We start from the raw sequence: 20,661 nt of genomic DNA, 5'->3' as shown, positions 1-20,661 counted from the left end.
CCTTCGTAAATTATGGATTTCGAAGCCCTCCGCGAGAACAACGTGGGCGACGCGAGCTTCGTTAAAAAATATCCTACGATTCGTTCGTCGCCCGGTTTTCGCAGCTTCGAAATTCAACCCCCGCGGCGAGTCCTGGAGAAACACAACCGAAAGGGTAAAGTGCACGGTGTTTTTCTTCGGCGAAAACGAAATTCGTCGACCTTTCTTTCGCGTTTGCTCATCAGACACCCGATTCTTCTAAGTTTCGAGCGTAGGTGACGAGGAAGGGAGTGAAGAGGTTTTGATTCTAATGAGGGGAGTTCGGCGTAATTAGGAAACGGAAACGCTTCGCGATTCGAACCGAGTCGACTCGCGCCGCACCTTCGAATCAAAGCTGAGCGAGGCGGCGAACCCCTCGTCGCCCTTTGAAGCTGCAGCTACTCGAAATACCTACGTGCAGGGAGGAGCAAGGACGAAAGGAAGAAAAATAGAGGCGCACTTCTCGCGCGAGGGAGAAGGAGCGGGGAACCGTCGGGGGAACGAGGGAAAAGTTCCCCCGGGAAATCGAGTTACGTTTTACTATCATAACTATAGGTGGGAGCGCGTGTATATTTATCATATAAATATTACGCGCAGCTCCTCGCAAACTCCTCGGGGATAATTGGAAATGAGCTAAAACATTTTACGAGTTCGGGGAGTGCAGCGGGGATTTATACACGGGCATTATATCCGGCGCGTTTAGGGGGTTTATTGATAATCGCGCGACGCTCAAAGTCGAGCATGTCCACGGAGATTGAAAGAACCCCCTGGGAACGGGGCGACTCGCTCGGCCGTTGGGATCGACCGGGACATCGAGCCTCCGATAGGAATGGGATATCTGTGATTTTTAAGCTCGGCCGGCCCGCAGCCCGATGAGAAGCTCAATTAGACGCCCCGACGGTGCATGCAGGCGTTTAATTAACTCTGGAAACATCCCTTTGTCGTTAATTCGACGAGGTAGAAACGGGAAAACAAGAGACGAAGAAAATATCATCGAGATTAAAATCATCCGGGGGGAAAGATTTTCCGTTCATTTTTCCGCCCCAGTTTCGGGTTATTGACCTCGTCGTATCCTCCCGAATGATGATATATCCTCAATTTCCCCGGGATCCGCTGGAACTTTTCATTCCTCCGATAACATCGCCGTACTTCTGGCGCGTGTATTGCGTCAAGAAATTCCCGAGGAAGCGAACCGCGCGACTGCAGCAACAGCAGCGGCGTCTTCGAACATTTGCATTCCTCGAGGATGACGATATTCGCTCGGCTATTCGAGCGGCATTATTACCGAGACCCCGTACAACGTGACGTCGAATACGTCAGCCACGCGGGTATACTTGCGAGTTTTACCGATCCTCGTTACGATTCGCTGAAAATTTCGTTCGTCGGTCGAAAATAAATGAAAATATATTTTCAACCATGGCCTAGAAATGGAGCAAGTTCTCGCCTCCGTGAAGCTGCGTTTGTTCGCAAAAGGAAATCGGCAGAGTTAACGGAATCACGTACGAATGCGGGGAGGCAACGCGCGACGAGGGCGCGTCGGGATTTTCGCGGGACGTCCGACCGGACGCTGAGCGCCTCTACTTAATTTCCCCGCAACGCTTGAAAACTGACGAAAGTCCGGCGTGTTCCGAGCTATGGAATCTCTCGAATTTTAATCACGCTCGACTCAGTTTTCAGCCAAGGTATATCGCTGAAAACGGTTGAAGATATTTTCAAAGCCATTATTTCGTCGCGTCTCTCCGTATCTTATTTTCCGGGACGGTGAATTCGAACTTGCAACGGTGCAGGTCGCGCGTAGCCTCCCGTAGAAAACATCGGGGCGGTGAGTCTGAAGCGTGATGAAGTGTAATCAGTCGGGTTTTAATGGAAGCGGGACGTTCAAAACGTTCGAATTAATAGCCAGCGAGGAATGAGCGTTGATCTTTATTTACAGCTGAGTAACACGAAGGTAAATATAATTATTCATACCTGCTAAAAATTTTACAGGGAAAAGCAGCGACGACCTGCGGCAAAATTTAAACGTTTTAACTCACCGCCACGCCGCAATTATACAACCAACTATTTAATCTCGCGGTAAATTATGAGCCGAATATATTTAGAAACGATTGCCCAACGTGACGCGGTGACTCGAAGATGAACCGGAAATAGGTGGGGGTGAAAAATTCCTCGATCGAAATTGCGGAACGGACCTGGTGATAAAATCGGTAACATTTCGAAGCTGTTTTCCAACGTCGGAATCGTCTAGCCTTTGACCAATTTGGTGACTCTGTTTTACAAAAATGGCAAAAGAGGAATTTAAAAGTGCCGCGCGGTGTGTGTTGACGCGGAGTTGAAGGGTAGAGCTAGCTTTCGCGAGAGGATCGATCGACACACCGGAGAATCCTCATTTCTGCTCGCGGTCAGAAAAATCCCAGTCGTAGGTGAACGACGAGTGGATCGTAGATTCTAACGAGGGAAGGGAAGACGGGGCTCGCCTTTTCGCGGATGTTTATTTTTTCGATACTTTGACCTCGGGGTTAATGGACTTCCGCGAAGAATCGCGTTCTCCGTCCCGCTCGGGTATCCGATTTCGAGAGGCGATCTCAAAAAATGAACCACCGAGATCCCAACGGTATATTTTCTCCTCTCCGTTACGCCGATCGATCCCCGTGCGATTTGACGCTGTCGTTAGCCCTGCGTAGCTCCTACGAAATGAATGATTAAGAATTCGTCTTTGCTCCCAGTGAATTATCGTCAACGGGTTGAGATCGTTTTCTCTTCTCGAATCGGGGGTGAGCGGTAGCCGCGAGGACCGGAATCACGAGTCCCGATAAGACGGACGGGGGGGGAGGTGGGCTCGATGCGAGGGTCGTCCGCCGGTTTTTTACGTCATCCGCAAGTGGGAGCAGGAAGGGGGGGTCGGTCGGAGCTGAACCGCTGAAATTCTGAAGCGGGGAAATTACCCGTGGAATTTCTGGCGCTGGAGGCGGTCGTAAAACAGCTATCCCCAGGGCTAGAACCGAGAGACGAGGGGGAGGCGGGGGGAGCGTTACGTTTAAAAAATTCAGGGGCTACTCCGAGGGCGTACCTAGCTACCTTTTGTTAGCCTACCTAGCCGGTTCGCTAATTTCAAACGCGAACTCCGCACGGCAACAGTAGCAGAAATGCGGCGGCACGGGGGCAGGAAGGAAGGAGGAGGCGGAGCTGGAGAAACGTCGAGAGTTCGCAGTTTTTGGTAGCTGAAAAAAAAAACTCCTCATATTGCAAAATTCCAGTTTTTCGCGTACCCGCGTTACACAGCCGTCCCACGGGGCGGCTCGTATACCGATGAATATGTACAATTTACATACAGCTGATATATTCGTACATAACTCGTAGGCGTGTACGGCTCTCAATAAAGCAGTCTCTGTACGAAAACCACATAGCTCTGCGCGTACCGCGCTACCGAGGTACAAAAGATGCTCTGTCTTCCATATTTTCCTACATCGAGAGTCGACTCGTCGTTGCCACTGCGTTTCGGACGCGAGTCACGGTCGATGCTGAGAAAGCGAATAATGCGGAGATCGAGTCGCGATCAACGAAATATTTCCACGCATCGGACATCGGGCGATACCGAGGGAGAAAATCTGTACGGGGCGAAAATATTCACGAAGGAAAACGATGGTTCGGGTAGAAAAGACACGTCGAGATACTACCGCGGCAGGGCCACGAGGGAAAAGCGCGGTGGGAGTCGAACCGATTCAGAGATTGTAATTTATTGAGTGAAATCAGAAGTTCTGATCTCACGTTTGACCCGGCCAAATTGGACTCATTAAGGAAAGGCAGAGCCCAGACTACTCGCTCCAATGTCGGTTAGATACGAGCGCGGCTGGCTTGACAGCCGAGAGACACGCGTCCGTAGTCAAATTAAATTCAGCCATCAAATATTCAAAGCCGCGGGAGAAAAAGATCCGAAGCGACTCTGCGCGCCGATTGCTCGTCTCTCTGTTTTCCTTTCTTCTTTTTTCGTTTTTTTCTTTTTCTTTTTTTTACCTCGCGCAAATGTGAAGAAAATTGAAACTTATCGTTCCCGTCAGACTTCGGGCGTTGACGCGACGTTTCCTCGAAATTTTTTTCTCCCTTCGCACCGCTCTTCCCTCCCCCCAAGTGATTTCCGCTTTTCCGCCTACTTTTTTCGCCTTACATTTTTTACCAGAACTGTCCCGTTTCACGAATACAAAGAACGAATCCGACGTTGCCTGATTCCCGTTCTTCCTTGCCATTTCTTTTCGTCCGGTCAACGGCGATTGCTCGTTCCTATGCCGAACCGTGCATAAAATTTCGTCGTTATTCCCTAGTCGATTGCGATACAACGGAAACGCGGCTCCGTAACGCCGGAAACCGCGAGGGATGGGAAGACAAACAAGGAATAGAAGGGAAGAGAGGAGGAGGAGGAGGAGGTGGATACCGCGGAGATGGAATCTGGGCGCAGCTGGAGAGGTGTCGCAGTCTCGAGCTTTTACGACATCGGTTCAGTCGGTGCTCCGCAGGTTCGAGACCTGCAGCAGCAGCAGCGGCGGCGGCAACAACGAATACGATGAATGATTAAGCCTGGCGGTCGAGGTGATATAAAATGGAACCGGATAACGGCGACGTTCTCGCTTCGGAACTTGACGCTCACGGTCCGCTGACGTTGGTGAATCGCGACGGAAACGAATAGACGTCCGGCTCTCGACGTCGACCCTCGAAACGAAAATAAATAGGAAACGATTCTAATTTCACCGGCGTGGGAGTCGCGAAAAAGAATACGGAATGAATAAATGGAAGAAACGAGTGTACCGGTTTGGGGTTGGGGAAAAATTGAGTCGGGACGATAAAACCGGAAACGTTATTCCCTGACGTTGTCATCGATTCGGTTCACCCCGTTCACCGAGGTTTCTCGATAGAGTCGAAATTCGGGAGAGTGAAAAATTCCCGAGTATTCATCCCGGCGACGCAACGAAAGCACCCCCCAGCGAATAGAGAGGAGAAGAGATACGAGCCGCGAGTCTCTCGGCTTCGTATTTAGCGAAGATTCGGGAGATTTTACCTCGCGGAGTGCGATACTCCGATCCACGCGCCGTTCCCGCCCTTATTATTTTCAAAGTAATCCTCCGCACCCTTTTGTTTCTCGCTGTTCAACCGTTCTTCGTTCCTCGCCGAATTCCCATCGCGATATTTTTCCGTTCCATCGAAAAACGAATGAAACCGTCACGTTTCAACGTCGGCCGAATTTACGCGAAGAAACTTTCGGAGATGACGAGGTTTAGTTTCAGTTAAACGAATTCCAGAATCACGCGACCCTCCTGTTAATATTTCTCAGCGGCGAGCTATTACTATTTCGATCGCGGCTAGGGGCAGGGGGTGGAATAATTTAAACGAGATGACTCGAAACTTTTAACGATACGATAAGACGGCTCGCGGTCCCGCGCTGCGGTAAGTTTACAGCGAAAGAAAAAATCTAATCAATTGAGAAATTGATCGAAAGTAGCGACGTCCCTCCGAAACTCAAATCTCTGTCAACAACAACAATCGGTGGGTATCGATGTGGTTGAATTCACGTCGGATCAAAAGATCTGAAAACATGGTCCGCAATACTCGACGTGCCCCGTAGAATTTCCCCCGACGTTGTAACAATTAATTGATCCAGGAATCTGCGACGGGCAAAATATAATTGGCATATTCGCGGTACGTTATGTACCAAAATAAACTTTCCCAATTAATTACAAGTTCGACCGTGCGAATGTTGCGATTATCCGCCTCGTTATTATTATCATAATCTTCGTATCGCGCGTACCTATACGCACGAAACACATCGGTGGAGAATTACAATCGAACGGGGAATCGTTTTCGCTCACACCGACTAAAATTGTGATAAAATAACGCGATCGCCGCCGATCGACGTCGCGTGAAAATCCATTTCGATATTAAGATACTTTCCAATTATTATTTTTCGATGAAAAATCGCGAATAATAATACTCGGTGCGGTCGACTCGACGCGCAATGGAATTTTCAGCACTCGTGCCTCCGACGCAGAAGCTACGCGCGTCGTTTTGCGTAATTATTGTAATTTTACCTCCCGATGCGTTATTATACGTTCGCCCGTGCGCGTGCAAGGGACATGCATACGATATCGCGACTAACACGCACCGGGGCGTAACACTCGCCGCGGCCATGCGACGCGGGTGAATTTCACGTACGCGCGGGGATCGCGTGTGGGTGGACACGGGCGTACGAAGAGACCGCACGTAGGATCGTCGTCGACGAACGGATGGATGGGCTATAGGTAGGGTTCGCTCGGCGTGCACATACCCGCGCGTGCACCGGCCGCACCGGGTCAAGAGGTCACGCGCGCAAAGTCGCTACGTGTGCGACGCGCGAATCGTAATCCCGTCTTCGCCGAGTCTTCCGCACATACGCGCGTCCGGATGCCGCGGTGAAATATTCCCGATTATTATTGCACAGGTACGTATACCTGTATTTTCACATTCGCATCCGTCCGAGTCGATCGTCACGTAGAATTCCGGGTCGTCCATCTCGTAGGATATTACGTTATGTTGTACTTGGACGGTGCGGTAACTCGAAACCAGCTCGCGGAAAGTTCACCAGACTACGCAAGTTGTGTACGTCGTAGTAGCGTATTTGCATACATAGGCCGAATATGACGTACGAGAGTGTACGGAGCGAACAGAGATCGATGCTTGGGAGACGAGGGAAGCGACCCAACGTATTCGTAGCTGTCGCATCGTCTCGATTCGACGTGACCCGTAACAGGTTTTCACCATGCGCCCAAAATTACCGACCCAAAGGACAGCGGAACGATCCGCACCCCGTTATTCCTCTCCGTCTACCGGCTCCCTGTACAATTCTCGCCACTCATAGGAGGCGGATGAGTAGAAAAAAGGTAAGAGCGAAAACTGAACGAAGGCGGAGTTCGGTAAGTCGGAATAGGAAAGGACGAAAGATCCGTCGCAACCGGCGGCGGTACGGCGACGTATCCGAATCTCCTTTCGACTCGGGACTCCGCATCGTTCCTCCATTATTCCTTATTTCCGCGCAGAGCAACGTACGTAGGTATAAGCGGTTCGATATGAGACGTTGACGCGTCTCCGTCCGGACGCCCTTCGCCCCCTTCGGCCCCGGAGTTAATCCTTGCGGCGCCGAGTTTCTTTTCCCACTTTCTACTCCCCCGAAGCCTCCGGAGAGGCTGGCGTAGGAGGTACGAGACCCGCGTAGACACGATTTCCACTTCCTCGTTCGGAATATACGCGCGAGATACGTACAAGAAAGGTAAACGGTAAACTCAAAATTCCGTGCGCGCGCGAGCTCCGCGTCGCGAGCACGACGACGAGTCCCGAAAAAGGAAGAAATGAAAATGAGGGAGAATAAAAAGAAACGCGATAAATACGAAGACGACCGCGAGCAACGCGGCGAGAGAAAAAAAGAGGGAAGTGCAATACCTACGCCAAGGGTCTTTCCCTTCGACTTGGCGCGTAGCCGGAAATGAACGAGGTGGGTATCCCTGTCGAACCGGGGAAGAAGAGCCGTTCGTTGAATTTACGCGGTGCGATTATCCCTTCGAAGAGGGGCGTAGCCTCGCCTCGCCGTAATTAACGACAAACTCCGACGAAAGTCGAAGCGTCTTATCGCCGACGAATGCGAGGCGTGCTCGCCCCGATACGCGGCTCGGACAGGTGAAAAAATTCGTACCCCTCCGCACGCCCCGACGCTTCGACTTCAAAGTAATATTGGTTTCGATCGATTTCCCATTAGCCGCCGATCGGATACACGTCGCGTTAAAATCGAGGCGGGACGTCGCGTGTAAACCGTGTATGCACGCGGTATATCCGCGGGGGTTCGAAATTTTTCACCGAGTCACGGGAGTGTTCGGCGTATCGAGCGACCGACGCGATTCACGCCGTAAAAGCACTTTGCGTCGCGGTTGGATTGGAAAAAAAAAAAAAAAAAAAACACGGAGCTGCATATTCGATGCAAATTTCTTTCGTCTCTCATTTTTGTCTCGTTTACATTATACTCGATTACTGGAATATCTACATATTCCAGAGCAGCGTAAAACAGGCGCTGGCGCGCGCGATTATCGCTTCGCGACGATGCGTGGCTGCGGGTACGGTCGATCGATTAAAGTCGAATATCAAACGCGATATATATGCCTCTCAATTAATGGGAAATCCATTATTACGCGGTCGCAGCGATCAAATTATTGACGAGTATTAGGCGTACGCGCGACGAATCCTCTGGAAAGTCTCGCGCGCCCGGTGTATCCGAGCAGATGCGATGCACGTTAAATAGTCAATCGAAATTGCGGATAATATAACGAGAGAGGTAATCATCGTCGTCGTCGTCATCGGCAGCCCGGCGGAAGGACATCGAACCGTTGGGTACACGGCGCACGCGATAATTACTCCAATAACGTACGCGCGCGGATGTCGAGTCGTTGCACCTACTCCCGAATCCCCGACGGATTTTCCACGATTCAACTTTCGTCGAACGTAAATCAGCCTCTCGCGCCTGTGTTACGATGGAATAATTTAATCATCGGAATATTGCGATAGAAATCACAGCTGGACCTACACCGGCGGCGATACCGCGTTACTCTCTCATTGGCGATGGAGTGACGCGTAAGCGGTCATTTATAAAAATATAGCATGCGTGCATGTACGCATAATACATACGTACGTACGTACGTACAATCGCGGTCTCTTATCTGCATAAGCGGTTGTCCCACCGCAGCGAGGAGATAAAAATACAAGCTCGTACGTACGTACTCCCTCCTGCTGGAGAAGGAACGAGAGGAAAACAAGGAGAGAGAAGACGGGGGGGAGGGGGGCGACCGTTCGAATAAACAACGGCGCATAATATACCTATCGTATTTCCATATAATGAAATATACGATTACCGTATGCACCGCATTTACGAATAGCTACGCGTAGCGCGCGGAGATTTCGCCTCGTTGCCACGATTGCCGCGATTGTTATTCTCGTTACTTTTAGTTCAACGTTAACCCCTGGCAAACTTTACGGTTTAATCGTGCAAATGAGTTAAAACTCGACATTTCTCACCCTCGGTCCGCGAGGCAGAAATTTTGCGGATCGGTCACCGTCGTGCCATCGGGTTCTACACCTGTACACCGCGGGTAATTAATCAACGAAATCCAGCTTTTATTCCTCCGGAAGTACTCCGCCCTTCAATCGTAGATTATACCTATTACACGTGTAGGGTACACGTATACACTTGAGTATATGATTCGCTGCGGAGAATTCGAAATCTGAAATCAATCGCGAATCAATCAACTTTTTTCGGTATACCGAGTTCGGGGTATTGATTTGAAAAAGTGGCGTCTTAATAAATTCCGATCGATCCTCAGAAGCGCGGTTATATTCGCCGTTGCGACGAAACGATTTTCAAAGTACAGAACGAATAGAACGCTGCAGATTTTTTCCTTTCATGTTTTTAGCAGCACCGGCTAGACCGAAAATAGAGGAATAGAATTTTTCCCGTCGCCGCACCCCGTGGAAACCCACCGTCGACATCAAGAGGCTTAGAGGCGGCTGGTGACGCATGTACTTATATTACTTATACGCGCAATTTGTTCGGAGTACCTTTGCACCCCGGCAGCAGCGGCAGCCTTCAAGAGGAATACATTTGCCTCCGTAATATATCCTATCAATATTTCACGACGTGTACGATAAAAGTATGAAATACGGGCTACGGAAGACGCTGGGGATAGACGAGAGACGTCGCGACGGTAAAAAAGTAAAAAGAAGACCGCTGGAATATTCGCGAGATATACCAGCAGAATATGCTGAAATCGAATTCGCCCCGCTTTTCGGAAAATCAACCGATCGTTGCCGATCGATGACGGAACACGTCGACGAGTCACGGGGTCAACCGGAAATTCACGAGGACGCTGACCAATCGCAACGATTTCGGGTATTCGTCGCACCGTTCGAATGCGTTCTCAATTCAAACGCGTCGATTCTCCCTGTCGAACGGAGTCGATCTTCGACTGTATTCAACGAATGAAAGGAAGGTTCGAAGAGATGTATGAAAAACCCTCGAATCCGAACCCTTTCGCGGGGTCAGCCACCTTCGTGATCCCGGTTCATACGAATGAACCCGAGAGAATATCTATTTCACGCGGGGCATTATGTGCGCGGAATCAAAGGACCGTATGGCGAACGTAAAGAGAGACCTGTGGCTTCGTTCGACGTGGAGTAAAATCTGTAACGCGAAAATCTCCGATCGCCAGCGGAGCGCGACGGAGTAAATATTAGACGATGGAAAAAACAGATTGCAACGGGAAACGGGATAAGATACGAAGATCGTATCGGGCGTGTAGAAAACGTGGAAGGCAAGTTCGCGCGAACTGCAGAGAAATCGGAGAGCGTCGTATTCCGTATCTGTAGCGAGTCTATATTCCAGTTTGTACGGCTTAATCGTATTGGTCAACCGCACACATCGGCGAACGTCGCATTCGTACGAGCTAAAAACGAGTTCTCCGCTCTACTCGGCGGTCCGTCTCGCGTCCGCCTCCGTTGCCTTCCGACTCGCTCCTTTCGGCCGGGTCGGAGAATTGAGCAGGATCGACGACGACGAATCGAGAGACGGCCCCCCGGGGAACAAAGCGAGACCGACGAAGGATCTTTCGGCTCCTCGTTCCCCGGTTGTTGTCACCGGTCCCCGTGGTGCCGCGGAATGCACCGCGCGTTCGTACGTCGATTCCGTGCGTGGGTCGGAGTAAACCGCGCCGATGGAAGTCCGGCAGGGGCAGCGGCGAGGCGTACCGAGAAATCCGGTTCTCCGCGTCCCCGCCGATTCGCGAAACTCGCGAGGTATGCGTAAGAACGACCGGGTATCCGTCTGCGGCGAACGTTCCCGGGACCCGACTCGAAACTCGACGTAAAACGCGTCGATTGGCGCGAACTCCGGGGAAATCGCTCGACTTTCGTCGAGTCGCGCGATCGCGACGCAGGTGCATCGCGGTTACGGAGCCGAATAGCCGCAGGTTGCAGCGCAGGTGCCACCCGGCGTACGCCCTCGTCGTTCCACCTTACGGCGAAGCTGGTTCGGTGCAGAAATGCGAATCACTGTCGCGAACCGGGCGACCCAACGAAGACCTCGAGGGCACGCGCGGAGACGCTGCGATCAAAGACCCGCTCCCGTCGCCTCGGCCTTCTCGATTCTTCTTCCTTCCTATTTTTTTTGTTTCTCCGCCGAATTTCGAGTATCACGCAAGGGAATGGAATGTTCGAAAACGAGAAGGAACGCCGCGAGTTACGACGCCGTGTTACGGTTTTCCGCAAACGCGGCTCGGACCGTAGTCGGTAACAATAGCGAGTTCCTTTGTGCTCTCGTCATGCCTGTAGATCGCAAAAATTATGATACAGGTTACACTCACGCTAGGTAGGTAGGTAAGAGGACGCGCACGTTTCATCGTACCACGCACGCAACTCCGGCGATCTCAAATTGGTCGATGATTCGCGCGTAGCTAAAAGAAGAATGATCCACGAGCGCACACGGAACACGTGCAGGTGTATACGCACACACGCGCGAATACGTGTCCTAGGAATTCGAGGATGTGTGCGAACGTGACGTGGTATAAAAATCACGTTATTGCGACGATCCGGTGACACCTGCGGATCGCGTCGCGTGAGGGAAAAATTCAAATGAGCCTCGGAGGACGGCGTGAATAAAATAATAACGAAACATCGCTCACCGATAGCTGGCGGAGGGGCGACTCGCAATCGGTGTATTATCTCTATATTCCAGGATAGCCGGCGACGATGCGTCGAACGGCCTCGTCGGGTTCCGATGGACTCGTCAAAATCCAGTCAACACTGTATACCACCACCGACGCAAACGGGTCGCGGTTCGTCCTCGCGGTCAAATCCGCACCTTATTATTCGTAGATGATTATTACATGTACGCGTATCCACATCTGTCCGGTGTAGTAAAAAAAAAGTGGTACGACGACCCCGTGCGACGGAGAGAAGCAAAGGCGACGAGAACAACGCGATACGACGAACGAATTTCAGATGAAACGAAAATCGAACGCACGGCACTGCAGTTGAATAAAAAATTGAAAAGCGATCCACGCTCGACGATTTAAAATCGTCGATACCACATCTACGCGACAACCAACACAAAACTCCTCCAATGTGAATGTCGGGCGATCTTTTTTCAACTCTTATTTGAATAATATTTTTCAATTTTTTCGCGCTCGTATCGACAACACCCGAACGCACCACCGACGCGGATGGTTGATTGTCAACTGACTCGCGAGCCGCTCCGAACATCCAACTCGCTATCGGCGGCAGATTTGACTCGCTTCCAGCGACGCCTCGCGGAGGCGGTGCGAACCACTGATATGTACACCACCTATGTATCAAGGTATACGTACGTACGTACGTTACATATATGTATACGCGTATTTATGTACCTCGCTCTCTCATTTTCTCTTCCTCTCTCTCCCCGTTTCCATTCTCCTTGCCTCCGCCGGCGTTCTCTCGCGTGCGCTCCACGGGATAGACCATTGCCAAACGAACGAATGCGCGCGAATTGAGCTTACGACCCAGTCCCGATTGCCGCTGCCTTATTGCCGAGGATTTCATTAAACCGTTCGATAATACCGAACTAGCTGATATCCACGTCTGTTTGTTCCTCGTCTCGTTCACTCCGACGCCGTACGATTTCCATGCGTCGACGTGTGAAGTCGAAAAAAATTCGGGGATCCTCGACCTCTTCTCCGATCCCGACGGAAGTACGCGCTCTCGATTGAGAAAACGCATTTTGTTAACTCGTCGCCGCAAACCTCGATCACCGTCCTCCGTACGGTGCGGGGTATCTCGGATATTAGGATTGCGGTGCGGTGCCGGGTATAATCGATTCGCTCGAAATTGTGTATCTAGCAGTACCTCCTTAGCTTACCTTATCCCGCAAGTGTGAGGATAACATGCAACCTACTACGCCGCAGCGCGAACCCCCGCGGGTGTTACACCGCGAAAGTATAACCGGGGATTTAATAAGCGAGTTCCTCGTAAACTGCATTCAATAATTGAAGCGCGATGGAAAGAAAGAATCAACTCGCACCCGGGACCCGTCGTTTCGTCCTTCGTTTCCCTTCGCCACATCTTCGAACTTTTGAATACGATTTCGCGGGCGATTCGCGTGCAATTTTTTCCTCACACCTACGAACGGAGAATCACCTTTATACTCGGAGGTACACCTGTAATTACTCCGATAGCCTCGGAGTGCCGATGTCGGCGGAGGCAACGCAATTAGGAATCCAGCTGCAATGTGAATGATCGATCGATCCGTCCACTCCGATTCACTCTTCGTGGAATGAAAGGGGGAAAAAAAAAAGGAACAAACTCTTCACTCCCCGTCGATGTACGCAAATCGCGATATACTTGTCATTTGGAACTTGTACGGCTGTTAAGCTGCGGAGTAGAGTTGCGCAAGGCATAACAGAAAAGTGGAATGAATTATCAGGAACTGGGACCGTAAACTTTCTCTTACAATAATTGCACCGCACTGCAGTTTCAGCTGCAGCTTTGGGAGCCGCGGGAGCAGTGAGCGGCATTATAAAATAAATAGCGCTACCTCGCAGCAGACCTAGGATCGTGTATGTTCCAATATCACATACGTGTGTACCCACCTGTACCGATGTGAGAAACGGGGCGCGATTGTGCGCTCAAGTAAAAGGAAAGACACACCGCGAAAAATATAAAGGCGAACAAAGGTGCATATAGGTAGTTCACGGTTGCAGGTTGCTCGGAATATTCGTGGAACACGTTAACCGCGAGACCCGGGACCACATCCCAATTCCCTCGGGCGTAGTCGACGATACGGAACATGAAAGAGCGTAAACAATAGAGTCTGCGAACTAACCCCGAACGAAGAATACCGCGAACCAGAAAATAACAAACCACCCACCGACGAATCGGGTTAATCCACTTTCTAACGACCGCCGTACAATTCGACAAACGTCCCCGGCTAATCCGGCGGAATGAGCAGCTCCGCCGAAATCGAATCCCGCTAAAAACTCGTCGCAAGTACCGCAGTGTGCCGATAAAAATAAAACAAATCCAAGGATAATTGAACCTTGTTACGGTCGGGCCGACGAATCGGAGCTGGGTATGACTGCGAAAAAGGGTGAATCAGGGGGGCGGAATTCGCTCGGGGATCACGTTTTGACGATCGGTTGAACGCGCGCGGGGACGAAACCGCTGTCTTCGGGGCTCGTGGCTTACGGCTTTTGCCATTCCAAGTCGATCAATATGTTGGTTCCTCCGACGGGCTCTTCCGCTTCCGCGCCGTTTTCGCACCGTCCGGAGATACTGGAAAAAGTTTTCTTCGCTTCGTGATCTTTGTGCAGCGGCGGTAAGGGTACAGAAGCTGCACGAACACCGCGACATGAGGTGCGTGCAGCCAGCGAGAAACATGAATCGAAAAATGAAATTAACGGAGGGAGCGAGAATTCATTCTTCTCCTCTCACATTTTGAGTCGGACTTTTTCAAACCCCTCTCAATTATTTCATTCTTTTCTCGAAGCGCGACGAAAATCTGAGATGAATGCGAACCTCGGTAGAATAGCGATACTAGCGGTGGTATTATACGAAGCGGAAGTAAGAGAGAGACGCGCCAACTTTCTGGATTCGCTTCGAGGGAGCGAACATTTCCGCAGGAGCCCCGAACTTGCGAATCCAGGTCCATTTTATCAAGGGTATAATAATCTCGCTTGATATCGCACAGGTTTGAGACGTGTACGTATAGGAAGTGTGTACGCTCATGTGGGACGTACGTACCTTTACCGCGTACAGGTGTAAGCCAAGTCGACGTGCAGACTCGAGACGAGAGTCTATCTTCTAGCTTCTCGCTCATTGTTCACCCCCGATCCTCCCTCTCCTCCTACCTCTACCTCTTACGATACGTAGGAGCTATTTGCGTTGAAATATAGCTAGATGTAGAATCTTGCCCGAGGCTATACAGCGTGCCCGTAAAACATATGTACACAAACTCGAGCGTTTGTATATTGGTACTCGACTATACGAATAGGCGTACACGTGCACGCGATTACCCACCCGGCAGAGAATGTATAAATTCTGTCAGGTGGATACCTATAGCTATCCCCGTTGAGGAGAGTACATCGAGCATACCTTTGTAATACACGAGTATCCGACGAGTCTGTACCGGGTACACACTCGTCCCTTCCACCCAATTATCAGAAACTCTCGTTACTTCTAATTCCAAGACAGCGGGAAGCAGATTATCATCGGGACACGAGGGAAGCAACTACTCTCGGAGGATTCTCGGTCACTCGGCTCACCTGCAAAAATCATTTCCTCCGACTTGTCGTCGAACGATTGGAATTTTTCAGACTTTCTTCCGTACGTTACCTTTGTGACGCACGAACCGCATCAACGTAGGGGAGCACCGTGAAGTTTACAGAGTGCCGGAGGATGACGATAATGACGGGCTGGTAGCTACGATGGTTATGAATATCGATTCCCAATCGGCCTCCGACCGTATCGGAATCGCTCTGGTTTATAGATAAACTTGTTGCACCACCACCGCAGCCGGTCCTCCGTGCGTGTGCGATGCGGCTATCCCCCGGCGCTTCGAGAACCGAATGACGATTGGCGCCCGTGAAAGACACTTGAAACCACTGCAAATAGCGTCGTGCGCGCGGACGAACGATTACTGGATACTGGAAATACCGCAACGTACCAGCGCATTCATTACACGGCCGTAAAAGGAACGACATTCGACACGGGTGAGCGATGCGCTGAAATGCCGATGTTCGGGGCGTAGTCACGAGTTACCAAATTCAACAGTCGCGATAACGCGACGATTGTGACGTAAGATCATCAATTGTAGTCCTGGTGAACGGGAGCGGCCGCATTTCTACTCCCTTCCCTGTACACCGACCAGATTTCAATTTGCTCGTGTCCAATAGGAACTCTGAAACAACGTTAAGCTGGCTTCAATTTCGACTCGGATGATACAGTGGACACATGGCACGCTGTATCTACATCATGCACGAGCTGTCGTGCAAATTAATCGATATATTCGAATGAGCATTCACAGACGTGTATAATAGAGCAGATCGAAGCCTCGTCCTCGAGATAATTAGGGCGCAGTTACTCTGGACAGAGGAGTTGGAAATAAATTTACGTGAAACAAAAAAAATGATGCGGTCATTGATGGACATTCAAAGGATATAACTGCGATGAGATAACTAAAATTTCCAATATCGATGCATCATTGTTCGTTGGGGTGCACGTATATTCAAGGGGTTGGAAGCCACTCGCAATCATTTTCACTTGAAAGTCATTGCGGTACCATCTTACATGCGATATCTGCAGTAATTAATTGTTTATTCGATATTTGCCTCCTCCCAGTGGAGAACGACTTCGCCAGAAAAATCGCATCCTTCTGTAGCCATCGCAATATTAATTGCCAGAAGTTTGCAATCTAAATTCTCGTATTTATTGGACCCCGCTTTCGTCCCAATGCAGTTGATCATTATTACTACTTACGCCGCATGAGTAAAAGTCAACAGAGAATTATACCCAATCAATAGGGGCAATCTAAGATGCATTCTACGATGCCATTCTTGCCAACGATTCTCTCGTCTACAATTTCCACGAAAGTCCAATGGAAACAGAAGGAAATGAGCGAGGGATCAGTAGTAAGATCTGGATGCAGCGGGGGTGGGAATAAAGTCCTTCGAGATCGTGGTATTGGGGGTGGAAGATAATTTTGCAGTCACACATTTTGGCGTCGGTTTTCTCGACGTCGCTACCGTGCGTTTATTGATCTGACGGTGAAAATATGGCGGCTCCGACGCCTCGCGTGCTCGCTCTCATCCTCGTCGTCGGTAGCATACTCCGACTTGGACGGACGGCCGCAGGAACCGCGACGACTTTCACCTTCCCCGAATTTCCGTACAAAGAAACTGGGAAAAATGTAAGTTTTTTCGAATTTTTCAAATCGACGTCCGAAGCATTTAAACGGACCTCGATATAGTCTAGGAGATATCCTCGAGTAAAAGACGTCGCGTCGGAGTTGATTTTTGGTACGGGCGGGGAACACGATCTCATTTTCCATTTCGTGTAAATTGAGTGTACGAATATTTTGGCAATGACGCAATAAAATATAATCTTATATTATGTACATAAATAAATTCAATACGCTTATCACTCGACCTCTGGAATATCCGTTTGACGGGTATCCCGAATAAATATAAGTGGCCTGATACGACGACGTTTAGGTCGTAGCTGCCACCGTGCATGGACCTTTTTTTTTATCTTACACTTATGTATATTTAGCCGCCGTTTTCCGAAACTATTTTTCTTTTACGTCGAAATTTTTCGTATCAAAATAGGCAATACCAATGATGATCCGAAAATGTAAAAGGACGTAGGAGACCGATGGACGGCACCGTTGCAATTATCAGTCGAACAGGAACACACCCTTTGAGCTCCCCCGAAGCCACTTCTGTCGTAGCACTCGTTTTTGTACCTAGACTCGTCCCACCCACAGGATCTTATTATTCTTGCATTCTCGGGCACTGTAATTGAAATCATTATTAGGAGACCGTTGGGTGTATGTTTAACAGGGGTCAAGTTCACCGCGAGATTACGAATGCTTAATGAATTCTAAGTAGCTCCTCGATCCAATGTTATCGTTGGGTAATCCAGCGTTTACGATAAATGTCCATCGCGTTGTTTCTCGTAGACGGTCGTCACAGTGAAATAGACAGCGAATAAAATATTCTGGTTCAAAGTTCAACCTTGCCACGGCGAGAAAGTGAAAATACAAAGCTCAAAAATGCCGCATATAGAAATTCTGAACTCACATCCGTTGACTTTGAACTCGACGCGCTGGTCTATTTTTCTACAAAGGGTGTACTTGGAGCCATCGACGAGGTCGTGGCAGGGCTTCTTCATGGAACTCGGAGGTTGATCGTCGGCGCATCGACTGTCTACGTGGCTGTTGCATTCGTAACACTCGATTGCTCTCGAGCCCTCTGGATAACAGACTTGTCGATAAAAAAAAAAGATCCAATAAACACTTTAATCATCCATATACCACCGATCGCGCGATATGCTGGTCACTCACCGATCGTGATAAGGGCGCAGAGCAAATATATCGGTAGTCTACTCGTAGACCCAGCGAGCCTCGAGTCCTTCGAAGTCATCCTAACGGCTCTCACGGTGCGTATTCTCGTCTAGTTTATGCGAATCCTCCCTCGGATCCAAGAGCTTAGTGGTCTTCTGGTGTCTTCGAGCCAGTGGAACGCGCAGATCGAGCCGACGCCGATGAAATGCCCGTGTTTTTATGAGGGGTCGAGGAAAACGTCTTTCCATGGAGAGACTCTGGATCAAACTGGTCATCTCCAAATTTTATCATACGGCTAATAAAGCGAGCATCCAGTTTATTCTGCATGGAAGTCGACGCTGGTGGGAATTTCATTGATGCACTCCCCCTCTCTCGCCCTTTTTGCGAGTAGGTACTCGAGTACCTCGGACCTTCGCACTGTGGCGAGTACCCTGTTGTTTAGTCGGCGCAATTGATGCTCCGCTCTTCCTTCACCTCTCTCTCCTAAATCCCGGCACGAGGCCCGCGACGCTTTTGCGACCATTTCCGTTCGCCTTTTTAAGAGCCACTCCTGCGAAAACAAATTAACTATCCACTCCTAGCCGCTGCTACGGCAGAACTCGAAGAGACGAAAAGTTGACTGACTCATCTGGACCAATTGTGACGCGACTAACAGACACCAGACAATGGAAATCGTGAGTAATGTGAGTCAGAATGCGAGACCAACATACGATCGAGGTCGTTTCCGGCCCGCAATTTATCAACACCGGTATCTAGACGAACCCGAATTGAGGAAAACTAGACTATAACCGCAGCGTTTGAACTTAATCACGCCGGTAGAATTTTTTATTCCCGCAGTCCACCGCAGATTCTCTTACCCCGTCGTCTATATTACCATGTGTTATTACAGGAGCTACTCTTCAGGGAGTTCGAACAGGCGTGCGAACAGAGTGGAGCCTGCAGGATGCTTCAGCAACAAGGAAACAGCATAGCGAAAGTACGATGCATCAGGGAATGCGTTTCTCCGTCCTGTTATCAAGAGCTTTATCTTCCCGACCAGGTAACCATATATGGGGATCGTCAAATCCGAAAAGAAATCCCTCGTTACATTTCTGCCGACCTTCTTTCAGCTGGAGGAAGGGGAGATTGACGTAAGACTGAATTCATTTAAGGGATGCTTCATGCAGCGAAGCGGACGTCCCCGAAAATAAGTGAAGATTTTCGCCACAAAACCGGGAATGAAAAAATCGAGTGCGTGGAAATCCCGAGCAGAATTTTACGGATACAATCTGCTCCGATTTCCGTCGATCTGAAAATACTTCAAATTTCATATCGAATGATACGATTTCATCGCGCCTGAAGGTATAGAGGCTTGGGATTGAACTTACGTTAAAAGATTTTCGAGGTTCGATACATCCTGGTACTTTTTTAAGCACGAATTTAAACTAGAATAGGTTTGAAGTAACTAATTGTAAGAGGTGAATTTTCACGTTCGAAGCACGTTTGGCTTTTACATTGAATATAATACGTAGATATTACGTAAAAATGAAGTAAAGTTTCTACTTTTTAGGAATTCAAAATTTTATAAATTGCTATATCGACGCCTTGCCGGCTCCGTAGAGTTGAATATTCTATTATACCTATATAATAATTTGAAAAATCGTAATTCAACCTTTACAAATTATAATAATTATATTACTATACAAACCTTTACATTAAGTATACACCACTAATTGGTATACCATATCGCTATTTTCAATAAAGTCATTTACATCCCAATACTCTCGCAGGCCGGGCTCTTTTGAAAAATCAAATAAATCCCACCAATAGTTTTACAATTAACTTGTTCAATGAAAAAACAACACGTTAACGCCATCTCGTGGTTTGTTTATTAAATTTTTCATTAACAATTTCGCGATGGTATTTATCGGCTGTTCGGTTTGTGCTGCCATCTCCTAGAGTTGCGCCTATTTCAAAAGCCACCTGTTGCACCGTTCGATGCATTCACTGCGATCAGTTGAAAATGGCTGCAATACGAGTAAAAGCTACAGGCGGGCTTTCCGTTGCGTTAATTGAAAAGTATTTTTCAAAAATCGCTGCCATCGGACCTGAACGCGTTATTCTTCAACGAATTCATGTGAGCCCGCGAATATGGTAACAATAGCTGCTGTAATGAATCCCTGGAGATGAATATTTGAAATCACGAACGTTGACTGGAGATAATCGTCAGGCAACGCTACGCAGGCAAGTAACATCTATTCGATCAAGTTTTTGAACAATCAAAATATCCGCTCATTCGATATAGGAATATTTCCGAAGAGTTAATAAAGCGGACGACGACCTAAGCAGGCGAGACATCCGGTAGACGTCAAACATCAATCGGTCCAAAGAAGATAAATCTGTACCGGTGATTTCCACATGTGCGGAAAAACCGTTGGGACCGATTCGCCCGATCCGGTGAGAGATGATATTTTTCGTAAGAATTGCGGGTTTTGCCGCGTCTTGAATTTTCCGCTGCA

General features: G+C 49.2%; 3 protein-coding genes across 12 annotated transcripts in view; 1 reads left to right on the top strand and 2 right to left on the bottom strand.

The window, feature by feature from the left end:
- The window catches only part of LOC105685463 (RNA binding protein fox-1 homolog 2), a 95,160-nt gene extending 82,846 nt beyond the window's left edge, over positions 1–12,314 (bottom strand). For 6 of the 9 annotated variants that reach the window (XM_012399563.3, XM_048653002.1, XM_048653003.1 and 3 more), the window contains exon 1: positions 11,754–12,313. The gene's annotated coding sequence lies outside the window, so the exon portion shown is untranslated. Of the gene's footprint in view, positions 1–11,753 lie in introns of all 9 variants that reach the window. The other 3 variants (XM_020852142.2, XM_012399566.3, XM_012399565.3) reach the window with 2 other exon arrangements.
- A 4,156-nt stretch (positions 12,315–16,470) lies between these two features.
- Positions 16,471–19,938, top strand: LOC105685299. Its single transcript, XM_012399274.3, has 3 exons — positions 16,471–17,008; positions 19,053–19,202; positions 19,273–19,938. The coding sequence occupies exons 1-3, from the start codon at positions 16,874–16,876 to the stop codon at positions 19,351–19,353; spliced, it is 366 nt and encodes a 121-aa protein (XP_012254697.1). The 5' UTR covers positions 16,471–16,873; the 3' UTR covers positions 19,354–19,938.
- Positions 17,029–19,038, bottom strand: LOC110116968. Of its 2 annotated transcripts, none has more exons than XM_020852025.2 (3): positions 18,164–19,038; positions 17,901–18,071; positions 17,029–17,612 (listed from the first exon to the last, which is right to left on the bottom strand). In XM_020852025.2, the coding sequence occupies exons 1-3, from the start codon at positions 18,240–18,242 to the stop codon at positions 17,398–17,400; spliced, it is 465 nt and encodes a 154-aa protein (XP_020707684.2). In that variant the 5' UTR covers positions 18,243–19,038; the 3' UTR covers positions 17,029–17,397. The 2 variants fall into 2 exon arrangements, with proteins under 2 accessions (XP_020707684.2, XP_048508858.1); XM_048652901.1 differs by having other exon boundaries at positions 17,030–17,612; positions 17,901–18,083.
- Positions 19,939–20,661: the final 723 nt, after the last annotated feature.

Source organism: Athalia rosae, chromosome 3, assembly GCF_917208135.1.
Source record: "Athalia rosae chromosome 3, iyAthRosa1.1, whole genome shotgun sequence".
Classification (NCBI taxonomy): Eukaryota; Metazoa; Arthropoda; class Insecta; order Hymenoptera; family Athaliidae; genus Athalia; species Athalia rosae.
The sequence above is the reverse complement of the archived record's forward strand: the minus strand, read 5'-3'. Positions and strand labels throughout refer to the sequence as shown.